Genomic DNA, 13,700 nt, shown 5'->3' with positions numbered 1-13,700 from the left:
ACAGAAAGACATTAAATATTGACCAAGAAGATTTAGTCAGTGTATTAGCATTGGTCTGTGTCTTCTAGGAATATTATTTATTGATTGTTTTGTTACTCTTATCACTAATTATTTATTTATAAGTATATGTTAAATATTTTATAACTCAGTTGAAGACTGAGTGATCATTGTTTAATCAGTCCTATGGTAAACATCTAAAGCAGTTGTTTCAAACCTTTTTTATGCCCTGCACCCCTAAAAAATTTTAATATGTTCTTGCACCCCTCACAGAAATTATTTATTTAAGAATAAAGGTGAAGGTGGCCAAAACAAATGTTCTCTCACCCCTGGTTGGGAACCACTGATCTAAAGTATGTATCCTATGATAGGCTGATATATTTCTGTATTCTGTAATTATTTTTAATTAAGGTTTTAATGTTCACAGCAGCTGTCTGTAGCAGGGGTCACCAAACTTTTTTCACAGGGAGCCAGATTACATGGGGAATGAGAAGCACGGGCTGCATGATCATTATGTTCAATACTCATAAGCTAGAACAAAAGCTCTCTGTAAAAGACTTAACACTAAGTTTAGGATGCCACATTAGCCATGTGGGAGTAGCATGCAATACACACATATAATAAAAAACAAACAGAAATACAACCAACATTTTTATTTACCAAAAGGTTATCAAAGAAGGTGACATTAGCAAAAACAATTGTCACATTGCACATAGTGAGTACATATCGGAATTTCACTAAGCCACAAAAAAAAGTCAGTGAGATTTATGAAATTGGCTTTTGGCTTTCAAAATATCTTCAATGCTCAGTTTTGAATTGCTGCATCCAATCATTAGAATTGCGTTCAAATGTTCATCAGTCAACCTTGATCGATGTACCGACTTCACATACTTCATTTTTATAAAAATGCTTGTTCACAGACATAAGTTGTTCCCAACACTGATGTCGTACCAGATGCAAACTGCTTCAGCTTTGGAAAATCATCTTCAGGTATGCAGCTGTAAAATTCAATAAGTTGTCCCTCTCTGTGTTTTGCTTTCAACAAGTCATTTCCTTGCAAATCGATGACCTCCAGCTGAAGTTCCACTGGCACATCATCAATGACACAATCAAAAGGATTCTGAAAAAAGGAGAATGTCACTTTCGACTCTGTTGTGATCCAAAAATTTCTCTAAAAATGCTTATTTAAATCACCAATAATCTTTTTCTGAAACTCCAGGTTGACATCTGTGATTCCAGCATGAAACTCATTGAAACACTGAAAATGAGAGATGTTTCCTCCTTCCAAATGTGCTTCCAACAATGACAGCTTTCTCCAAAATCTGTTAATGATTCTATAGAGATCACAGACAAAGTTATTCTTCCTGTGAAGTTTCAACTTTTAATTAATTCATGTGGGATGTGATGTCAACCAAAAATGACAACTTTGACAACCAGGTTGGATCTGACAGAAGAGGATCGGCTCTATATTTCTCGGTAAGAAATATATTTATTTCTATTCTCAGCTTATAAAAATGAGACAAGACTTTACCACAGCTGAGCCACCTCACTGCCATATGATAAGGCAAGTCACAGAAATCTGAATCAATTTCTTCAAGAAATGTCTTGAAATGGTGAGGATTAAGTGCATGATCCCTAATGAAGTTCACTGCAGAAATGACTGGTTTCAGTATGCAAGAAATATCTAAGTCTTTTCCACAGAGTGCTTGCTGATTTATGAACATGATGTATGATGCAGTGCATGAACAGAGTGCTTGGGAGTTGAATATCTCCCAACTGTTTCCTGATGAGCCCTACTGGACCCTTCTTTACTCCAGCCATGTTTTTTCTTCCATCAACTGTTACACCTCTGAGCTGATTCCACTGAAGGTTATAGTCTTACAAAGTTTTATGCACTTCCATGAAAATGTCTTCTTCAGTTGTTCTTCCGTGCATGCTGCAAACTGATGCCAACTGTTCTGTGATCTGAATGTCCAAATTAACTCCATGAATGAACATGAGAAGTTGTGACATACTCGAGAGATCAGTAGACTCATCCACTGCCAGAGAATACCATAGGAAGTTTCTAGCTTTCTGGTGTATCTGTAATGCGATGTTCTCTCCAAGTTCTTCTGCTCTCTGTACAACTGAAGTTGCTGAAAGGCTGATACTTTCAAAGAAATTGGCTTTTTCAGGACACAGCTCATTTGCTGCTTCCATCATACACTCTTTGATGAAGTTGCCGTCAGTAAAAGGTTTTCCTCGCTCTGCCATCCTATACACTATTTTGTAACTTGTACGAGTGACAGATTCATTTTCAGCAAACTGTCTCTTGAAGAGAATCTTTTGAGATTCAAAAATACATTTCATGGATTCAAATTTCTCAGAATGGAACATTCCTGAAAATTTCAAATATGTTGATAGATGTTTTGTTTCATTGTGATGCCAAAGATTGTACTCTTTCAAAACGGCAACACTTTCGGTGCATATCACACAAGTAGCTTTCTAGTTTTTTGTTTCCACAAAGAAGTACTTTTCTCTCCATTCTTTATTGGAAACATGGCACTCAGAGTCCACTTTTCTTATTTAAAAGCAGCCATAACGATGGGTGAAAAAAAACAGGATCTGAAAATGAAAAACACGGAACGCTGTGAGAAAAGTATTGTACTGGTCCAAGAATGCACAAACAAAATATCTTGAAACATACGTTTGCCACGACACTTACCTTAGAACGAGATACGAAAAGAGCATAACCCGACTACTAAGAGAAATGAGCTTGCTGAAGAGGTAACCCTAGGCCACTGAATTTACAAGATGAGTCAATAGGACGAGGGTTAAATCTGTACTTGTTTTCGAAATCCTAATGCTTTCATAGATACGTGCCTCAGTATGAATAAATGGGCAGCAAAGACGAAAGATAAATTTTCTTATTGGTTAAAAATGCGTGTGACAGCCTTGTTTCTTTTTATCATAACATTTTGTGATTGCCAGCTTAAAGTGACTATCGGTGTGATTTATTTTATGACAGTCAGACATTTGATGAAATGTCACTTTTTATTTTCAAGCAGCGAGCTGTTGGCAGCACTTTCAAAATGATCTCGAGGGCCGTATCTGGCCCATGGGCCATAGTTTGGTAACCCCTGGTCTATAGAGTACATTTTTACTTAAAGCAATTTCTTATCAATGTGATATCTTTATGAGAGAATATAAAAATGGTAACATAGTAAAACATTACTATTATAATGTGTGCTGTCTTATTTCACTTTGAAAATTTAATTCATATTTTGATTTTATACATTACTTAGGCAGTTGATGATGAGAGAACTGAAATTATTGAACGCTTTCATAAAGAGGGCCTTGATCATAAGCTACCAGATCAGCAAAAGTTAATACATGTATGGAGGTGGCTTGTTGATGCTGAAACTAATTGTATATCACTGCGTCATCAACTGGACAAAGTTCGTCGTCAACAAGGAGAGGAACTGAAGGTGTGTCTATTAGGTCATTTTTATAGTTAATTCAGTTAATCTATTTTTTTAGGATTTCTTTGACTAACTGTGTGTAGTTTACCTATAAGAATTAATGTGTTTTAATAAGTATAGATGCAGATATAATTATTGCGTAGGTTTATTATGTAATACTTTTTAATTATACAGAAGTTTAGTAAATGATAATGAGCAATGCCTGTTACATACAATGACAGTTTTGATTTACACCAATATCAAATGTTTTTGCTTTATTGGAAATAACTATGACAACATCAGCTATATTTAAATCTTTTTTTTTTGAAGTAAAATAGGAAATGCATATAACAGATGGTCTTACAGACCATTAAAAATTGCTTATCTAAGATTTATTGTGATTTTAACAAACCAGCATAGTGTAGTTAGTTTTGACTACTAGTGTTTATTTGTAGTATTTTTTTATATATATCTACTATGACTTGAGACTTCTTTCAAGCCAGGCAAGTACTCCAAAAATTGTACTAAAGTGTCAACACTCTAACATTTTCTAGTAAAGTACTATTTAACAATTCAAACACAACACTTATTTTAAACATTTGGAGTTTTGTTGTCAAACAAGTTTATTAAAAGTACCTTTTCTGATGAGTTTCAACATATTTTGGACAAATTTAATTCTTTGATTTTTTAATAAAAATTGTATTTTAGAATGTATTTTATGATGTTTGCAATACTATTTGCAAGTATTTCAAAACTAATATTTTCATAAATCACAATTCAATGTTTTTGTTCCAGGTGATAAAGAAACAAAAAGCCTCATTTCACTGAATAAAAATAAACTTAATGAATAAATTAACTATCTGTGTATAATTTTCTGTCAATCATTAAGCACATTCTATGTACTTTATAGTTCATACTGTGGTGCTTCATGTTAGACTCTCTTTATGTTTTAATGTAAATGTTGAAAATTAAAACTACCACTATGGATATTGGTGGGTTAAACTGTACAAATCATGTTTTTACTAATACATTTAAAGCCTCATGTAAATTATTTTAGTATGATTGTGTTAATCCACTTAGAATTAGTACATAATTTAAAATTTGATTTATAAACTATCTAAGAGCTATTTCCTTAATTTCTAAATCAAATATATAAATAAATTTTCATTATGCATCTCTGAGTCACATAATGAATATATGGTGTAACATTTCATTTCTTTTTTCTCTCATAAAAATGGTCTCAAATTATTCAACCAATTACACTCTGTAACAAAATTTTTACTCTTTCTTGTTCCTGGGCAGAAAGTGTTATTTCCCAATTGCTTATGCCTAAAGTAAATGGAAAAGACCTGTTTTTCTCTTCAAACTTTGCTTTTGTGACCTGGTAGCATATGATGAAAACATGATGGGAGACTATATATGGGGACTGATACATGAAAATGATTTACATTACAGTCGCAAATCTCGAAAAACTACTCACTTCTAAACATTTTTGTTCATTTTGGTATAACTTTAGTATAAATACATGTAAATCTTGATTCATATTATTTTATTCAGATCTTATATAAATAAAAATGTGCAAATTTGTTCGTTTTTACATAGAAAATAGGTTAATTCCTAAATTTCATTATCCATGTCGCAAAAGTGAAGTTTGAAGGAAATAATGGCCATTTTCTGTAATTTTACAACATAAGCAATTAAGAAATAAAATAACAGTACTATCCAGGAGCAAAATTTGTGTTACAGTGCTGTAAATGTACTTGTAGATATTGACAAGCCAGAATATAAAATTTCAACGTCTTGATGTTTTACTGAGATGATATTGTAATCATTTAACCCAAATGACATGCCCTTCCTATAGCTTGTCTTTTGATTTTTTTCACTTTTTGTCACAGTTACTGTTAGAGTAGAGAAAATAAGAGATTAAATATAAAGTTAAAAAAAAAAATTGATATTCATATGAGATTCTAGCAGTAATTATCTAATGAGACATGAAAACTATTTTGAAAAGAAATACTTTATGATCGTGAAAATCACCTTTCACATAGAATGACTCAATTAAGCCTTCATAAATTTACATATGAATCTCCAATAAAAAATACCTTGCAAAAAATTTGATTTTTCTAGTATAACAGTTGTTATATTTACTAAAAACAAGCAAACATTTATGAAGGTATACTTTGTAAACTCAGTGTTATAGTATATAGAGTTTTATGGTAACCTAGTAGTTGTAAGTTTTGTCAAAAGGACTAAACTTATATTCAAAGAGTTTGATTCAAATATCTGCTACTATTTACATACAATCATAATGTGTGAGAATTTTGCACTTGTATCATGTAGCCACTTTTTCCAGTCACCTCCTCCTTACTGGCTAATGAGGTTTCATTACTAGCAATTAATATACCTTACTCTTGTGGTTTTCAAACTGTGTTGTAACAAGCTGCTTCGAGTGTACAAAAGCTCACCAATAGTAATTAAGAACATAAAAAAATCCCAAACATACCAGTCTTTTACACTCCACTGAAATGCCCTTGACAGTATCTAAGTCACAAATATCTGCACCCTTGTTATCCTTCCATCTGTCCTGATACTTTTTGTTGTCACCTCACTTAAATAATATAGTTACTTTTTCTGGACATAGCATTGGGCATGATTTTCTTTGAAGAAGTGTTACGCATCATTTTATTATTGATTGCAATTTTTGTGCTGCCTTGTAGATTTCTGTATGATCACAATTTGAACAAAGAAGTTGCATATATGTGTATAAAACTATATTAGACATGTTATTTGTAGGTATGAACTCCCATTATTGCCATTGTCAGCAAGGTGGCTAATCAGAGCTCCTGTACCTCCTTTGTTAGTAGGGGAGGGTACTTTTGGTTGGGGCTGTCCATGTTTTTATCCACTGAGAGATAGATACGTTCATTTGTCCTGAAGTGTTTTTTTTCCTAGAACTTCTGAAGTTTCCTACATTGGCTTCTCACAAGTCCAGTTTCAATCCTACTCCTTTTCATCTAGTAATTGTTTGGATTTGTGAAATTATGGAGTTTTGCCTTGTACCTTTTGAGTCTACTTCTTCATATTAGTTGAGGATGGGGAATATTTAGTTATTTTCTCCTTCTTGATTTTATTGGTTTAGGCTGGAAGAGATTTACTGTTTTATTATGTGTTGAGATATATAAATCTTCTATCCTTCTTTACCTGTTTGCTTGTCTTGGCATTTTGCTTCATAGTAAAATTATTCTTTTTGGTTGTTGACATGTTGATTTCATAAGTTGGAATTGTTGGCATGTTTTAGGACTTTCTTCCCTTAGGTCCTGCTCTATTGTAATAAGTACTTTCTAAGTCTCTGGCAACTAGAAAAGGGGATACAGCCATCTGTGCAATTCTTTTGCCACCTATTTCTCATCTGTGCAATCAATTATAATTTGATAATTTGTTTTGACCTGTCAGGCAAAAAGTATTTTATGACCCACCTTTACCTCCTTTTGTAATGATCATAGAGACTTTTCTCTGGGATCAGTTTCTCCTGAATTTCCCCCATTTTCTTAGAGGTGGATTTCCAAATATTCCTTTTGCATATTTTGATCTTTACAACTGGTTTATCTTCTAAGATACATCTCGGTAGTTTCAGCACATTTGTTTTCTGCTGGCCTTTTCATTTATTCAGTGGGGGGCTTTTTATGGGCTGATATTCAGATTTCTTCCATTGCTTTTCTCTCGTTCATTGCACTCTAAGGCAGATTTATCCTGGGAGTTTTTCCCTACCCCATGGATATTTTTAATAACATATGCTGGATAATGAGGAGGAGAGGATGCTTTTGTGCAATCATGTCTCTATTTTTCAGGATCCATTACATCTTGCTTTTACTGGATTTCACTTTGTGACATCTGTTGTCGAGACAGTTGTGCTCTTCTCAATCCAGTTCCATGCTAACATCCAATTGGATTATTTTAGCTACTAATTACAACAAGCTCTATAGAAATTAGGAGTTCCATAAGACCATTTAGATATTTGCCAGTTGGTATTACTATGTTATTATGGACTGCCACTCATGGACTATCGTGAGTAAAGCTAAAGAGGATTCTGTATGTCCCTGATTATCATTGGATTGAATAAATCTGGATCAATTTGCTTTTAACACTTCAGGAAACTTGGTTCACCTGTTGCTCTATTTCAAGAGCAATGTGTCTTCAGATTCACCAACAAAATATGCTACAGTTTCTACTAGTAGAGCTAGGGAGTCTTTACCATACCCAGTTTCCAGTCACAGGAGTGGTGGACAGAGGTTTCTTCTCCAGTGTTAGTGTTTTGCACCATCATTGAAGAAGAGACTAAAGTTGGAAAGCCCTTATACTCAGGTCTTTGGATATTTTCCCTAGATATCAGTAGGAATGACACCAACCTCCATGGGAACCTATTCATAATTCCAGTTCACATTTGAAATGAAGCTATCTGGTTGAGGAGTGCATGGCCCTTCTTTTTCATCAGTGTCAGTTTTGTATATTGTTCATAAAAGGAGTTCTACTATATCTTCATAGTTCTAAATGTGAAGTGGTTATCGTCTTGGTCATTGGTTGAGCACAGATTTCACATCTCTAATTCCAGGGACAAGGAAAATACTCCTCGTGCACTTGGTTTGGGTGTGAGTGTTTATAATTTGAGACTGAATGAATTCTGTTCCTTTGGTTGAGTATGGCATAAACGATCCAGTCATTTGAGTTTGGGATGTTGCCTTTTGTACTTCTTCAGGTGAAGGGAAAAGTTTGTCCACCTCAGTATTGCTTACTTTCTCGTCATGATTCAGGTGGTGTGAAACACATCGCTTTGTAACTGCAGGTACAGATCCAGTCAAAACTGTATATATCTATGACAGTGTGATTCAATAGCCTTGGCTATCAATGTGAGACTCCTTAATTCCAACCCTGAATTGTGGAACCTCAATTATCTGGTTGAGGCTGACCTATAATAATTACTCATGCTCTTTCACCCTTGATACAGGAACTCAGTTCCAGGTGAAGAGCATACCTCTTCTGTGTGCTGTATGGTTCTCTCACTTGTATACCACTTTTAACTTGGTACACTACTGTTCTATGCAGATGCTTCTGTATAGATCATGCCCACACTGGCCCCTTTCCCTTCTGAATGTGGAATTCTAGCTATATTTTCAGTGAATGGTAATATGTTTTGTAAGTTAACATTTTCCAAAACTGAAAATGTATTTCAAATAATATTTACATCCACTGAAATTCTCCTTCCCAGCATCCCCACTAAGAGCTGGTTAAGTCTTGAAAATGTAATTACATTATCTAAGTGAGGTGCTTATGTATACTACCAGGGTAGAGGGCAGATTTATGAGGGTGGAGAAATTTGCAAATTAAATATTTCCAAGGGCACTTGAGTAAGATATAAAAGAATTGGAGCATGCAAGACCAATGTCTTTAATAGCAAAACTGATGTTGAAGAATAGCTGTGTTGTTAACAGAGGCAACTATTATTGGAAATTTTTTGGGAAACACCTGGTTTTGTTCTATTGCCTACACTGTATGATTATGATACAAATTTATATAATGTTTGATGCATTAGTTTGCAAGCATTTCAATACCTAACTCTACTCAGAATAGATGTCTTGTAACCACTATGATTGTGTAGTATGTTAAACCATTTTTCTTATATTTTTAAATCATTTTTTACCAACTTACCACAGTGACCATATTTGTATTAGATGATTTACACCTTTTGATCACCTGTAACAAAAGAATTAATAATCATTAATCTTAAGTATATTTGTCTTTATTTCCTCTGAGTTTGCTTTTCAAAAACTTGTATACTTTGTCAGGTCCTTGAAATTTTGCTTGTTGCAATCTGTTGCTACTAACCTAAAATATTAAACAAGTGTCATAATATGAGTCAGAATCCTGATATTTATAGCAGATGTGTTCAGAATAATAGGGTGAAATTTACTTTCAATTTCTTTGCTTCCTTTATGGCAATTTAAATGGCAAAAATCTTCACTCTAATTTACATGTACCATCATTTCATTAAGATGACTGTCATAGACTTGTAGAATATAACCAAAAACTTAGATACAGAAAACTCTTGCCACCAAAAACACACACATTTGTATCAAGTTTTGGCACTTTGACATTTTTATTCACAAAATTTTGTAGTTTGACATCATGAACGAATAATGGAGAAAAAATGTCTGTAAACAGATATCTTAAAAACAAGTTTTTGCAAGTCATTACATCATTGAGTGTAGATAATGTCAGTCATCTTTCAGCAACTATGCTTTTCTTGTTGTTTCTTGGATTTTTTAAAAATTGATTTGTGTTTTCATAATCCATACATTTTAGTGCTCTAACAATTATTTTGTTTTGAAATGTAGTTATGGATTAGTACTACTATGAAATCTGTATAAATTAGTGCTGATTTAATAATTGTTTTGAAATCACAACTCTTTAATAATCTTAAGTCAATAATTATAAATATCAGACTACAGCAAAATAAGAAGTTGACTGATATTGACTCTAATTTTTATATAACTGATTTTATTTTTATCTCAGAAATTTGCAATTGATCTTGAACCAATTCCAGTTTGAGAATTATTGGTACAGAATCATTTCTGGTTTATTTTTTTGTCAGTTAATGATGTGCTAAGTTTATAACATTGAAGAAGAAACTTGAATGTAAATGTAATTACATGTGTGTAAATTAACCAAGACAAACTGTTTACATTGTATTCACAAGTTGTACATAAATGCCTGTGTCAAGAATGCCATATTTGAGGGCAGATCAGGTAGTTTATCCTCTATTGGAATTGATTTCTCTGTACAATTCTCTAAGTTTAGAATTGGTCCTCATATGTATTAAACTTTTTGTAATAAAACCAGAATTACATATTTTAAGTTAATGGAAGTTAAAAGTGCTTTCAGTATGCGGGTGTAAGCAACAGAGCTGTTTAAACTTGAACAGTATTTATCAAAAAAAAATATTGCTTGGTCATCTTTAACAAAAATAAATAAAAATTTGCCACCACCTCATCATTTTTGTGAAAAAAATTTGCAGACCAAATTTATTTGTTGTGTCATTAGTTATTTTGATATGTTCCAATGATAAAAATATTGTACTTTTATGTTTACACAGGAAGTTGACATATATGTTGAACATATAAGAAAGTTGTCAGATCAAAAAATATACGAACTAGAAGAAGAAAATAAAAGACTAAGGGATGAACTTGATTTAGAAGACAGAGAAAATGGGGAAATTGTGAGCCGTGAAATTCGACAGATGTTAATCCAAGAAGGACTCTCTGAAATTGCAAATTTGGGAGTTAGTGAACAGTTTGCCTATCTTATTGTTGAAAGAACAAGAATGAAAGAAGAATTAGAACAAGAAAGAGAGAGTCGACATAAGCGAGAACAGACATCATGGATGACATCAAACCTTCCAGATAGTGTTAAACTTAATTCTCCTCAAGTACAGATGATGTTAGAACAGCAAAAGTAAGAAAGAAGTTTGCATGGATATACATTTGATTTATACAATTAGTATTAAAGATAAGGAAATTATGGGAGAGAAATATACCGCATGGTGAAGTATAACTTTTAAATAAAACAAAGATAAAGCACTGTTGTTTTTAAATAATTTAGATGTAATTTCATGGTAATTATGAACATCAAATTTTTTGTGGGTATTAATAATGCAATACTAAATTTTTATTAGAATAGTTGTCAAAAAGAAACTACAAAATACAAAATGACATTGGTTAACTGTGAAATAATTGCACATGTATCAAAACTGAAAAAAATGACAAATATAATATTTGAAATTTAAACAAATAGTAATGCTTGTCAATTATAGTAATTTAAGTTTAAAATAATTTCCTTTGTAATGAATGTTTTCTTAAAAATCCTATTTAGTGGATATCATCCTTAATATCTTAAACACTATTGATCTGTTAATAGATGTTAATCTTTGCTCATTTTTCTTTCAGTAAATGATATGTGATATTTATTTGCACATATTTTACTGTTATAAGAATGATTAGATTGAACAGATGATTCTTATTGGGTATTCACTGATGTTGGAGATTATTACCTATAACACAAACAAAGTCAGTAATTGTGCAACATACAAACAGTTTTGTCTATAATTCATAACATCTGCTACAAATAGTTGTGTAATTAATATAAGGAAAAGTTTATTTTTTAATTTGAATGTCATATTATGGAATTTATTATTTCTGTATCTAACTGATATTTTGTGCTGTTTTTTTTAATCCGAGTTTTTTTAAATGTCTTCTGTATACCTTTCCATTTACTATTCTGTTTTATTGTCCATAGGGTCCCTTTGGCTTTTTAAATGAATTTTTCCAAGTTATTTGTATACTAAATTCCTTATGGGTCATTGTTGATAGAAGATTGCTTAATATATTGAATCACACAAAATTGTTTGTAAAAAAATATTATAAACATAGAAATTAATCCTACTGAAGTCCCTTTTGTATTTTACAGTGGATGATATGACATAAATGTGTGGATCTTTTTTCTTAGATCTAGGGTTGCAACAAACAAAAATGTTTTAAAATTATATCCATACCTGTCTGCATAAAATAGTTTTTTTTCACATATCTGCTTTTGAGATTTTGCACATGCAATAGCCTTAGGTTATCTGCCACCTAAGATGTTTCAGTGTGAACTGCACTGGTGTGTGATGTAGTCATGTAAGAATAGTCCTCCACTAATTAATAGTGACACATCTTCCATGTTCAGTAGGCTATTTTAACCACTTCATTTTTTTCCTTGACACTGTTGTGAACAGACATGGTTATTGAAGTTTTTAAACTTTATCCAGTTTTGTGTCATGCTATCTATTTATTCTGGTGTTAACTTTTGTTTATTTCATATGGTTTTGTTCAAACTATATCACTTTTCAATTACTGCACTAAAAGAAGAAACTGATCCAGGGAATTATTTTAACAGATATTCAAAAGATGGCAACTACAACCTACTTCAGAGGTCCTGACATGTTAAAAACACTATCATAAAGTACTTTGTCTGTGGTCATTGGAGGACCATTGACTGTGGAAGACTTCAGAGTATATTGTTCATTGAGACCTTTATCTCCTTATTTCCCTGTCTTTGAAGTGTTTACCTTCTTTCTAAATCTATGAGTATAGTGATTTGTACCAGCTCTTTATACCACCTGAACTAGTAATTAACTCTTCTTTACCTGCAGAGGACAGTGTTCATCCTTCAACATCTCTTTATGGATTTGTTTTATCAGCTCATTCTTACTGTTTCTCATCTATGTCTCTTTGAATCTTTCCATTCTTTATGACTTGCTTTTCACAATAATGATTTAGTTTTCCTCCTTCAGACATATTTCTGGATTTTCTTCATTCACACACTTAAATTGCTCCTCCTTCTTGACTCCATGATTCCAGTGCTGTTGCTTATGGCCTTCTCCCTGTCCCATTCTCAGATTCCAAGTCCCTGGAGTCCTTTTTACCTTTTTGAAGTGCTGGTCCCTTTTTACCAGTAACTCTCTTTGGTGCTTAGTTTTCTCATCTTTGCCTTTTTTTCTTATCTGTCTCTTTCATTACCTATTCTTTCTTCATTTCTCAGAAGCTCTGCACTGTAGTATTGATAGTTTTTCTGTAAATCTGTGGTTGGTATCTTTTAATATTACAGCCAGTGTTTTTTTCATCCTTGTGTCTCTTTCTAACAGGCTTTTCTGTTGTTGGTTCTTCCTTGGACATGATGTTCTTCTGTGCTGTTTGTCTTACCTGTATGACTTCTGTTTTGCTCTTTTTCTTTGTTGTGAATTCATTGGAAGTTTTTCTAAAGCATTAAAGACTAGAGATGTGGCTGCCTGACACCACTTATCCCTTTCTTCATTTTTTTTCTTTTTCATCTCACAACCTTGTATATTCACTCCTATTTTTCAACCCTGGTAATTTTTCACTTTTCTTTTTTTCCCTATTTCTCATCTCTACTTCTCTGTCCTGCCTACTGTCATGTTGGCTATTGCACAATATGTCAATGACCACCTCCCTTTGTAAGTTTCTGTTTGTAAACTTCTGGTCCTAATTTGTAGATGACAGTAGGTCATTAAACACATGGCCTTTCTCTTCACTTTTTGTCATTTCCTTCTTTCTCTGATCTTCCTGTTCCCTTTTCTCTTCCTGATTCTCAGTTTCTGCTACATGTTATTGGATCTCTTGGATATAAGAGTCAATAAGAGGATTCTTTGCCCTT

General features: G+C 32.8%; 1 protein-coding gene across 2 annotated transcripts in view; it reads left to right on the top strand.

Moving 5' to 3' along the window:
- The window catches only part of LOC143230479 (uncharacterized), a 56,254-nt gene that overhangs the window by 4,674 nt on the left and 37,880 nt on the right, over positions 1 to 13,700 (top strand). The window contains exons 2-3 of one of the 2 annotated variants that reach the window (XM_076464113.1): positions 3,286 to 3,464; positions 10,585 to 10,943. In XM_076464113.1, coding sequence (XP_076320228.1) covers positions 3,286 to 3,464; positions 10,585 to 10,943 — 538 coding nt within the window. Of the gene's footprint in view, positions 1 to 3,281; positions 3,465 to 10,584; positions 10,944 to 13,700 lie in introns of both variants that reach the window. The other variant, XM_076464112.1, reaches the window with a different exon arrangement.

This window comes from Tachypleus tridentatus, chromosome 10 (genome assembly GCF_004210375.1).
Source record: "Tachypleus tridentatus isolate NWPU-2018 chromosome 10, ASM421037v1, whole genome shotgun sequence".
NCBI classification, from domain to species: domain Eukaryota; kingdom Metazoa; phylum Arthropoda; class Merostomata; order Xiphosura; family Limulidae; genus Tachypleus; species Tachypleus tridentatus.
The sequence above is the reverse complement of the archived record's forward strand: the minus strand, read 5'-3'. Positions and strand labels throughout refer to the sequence as shown.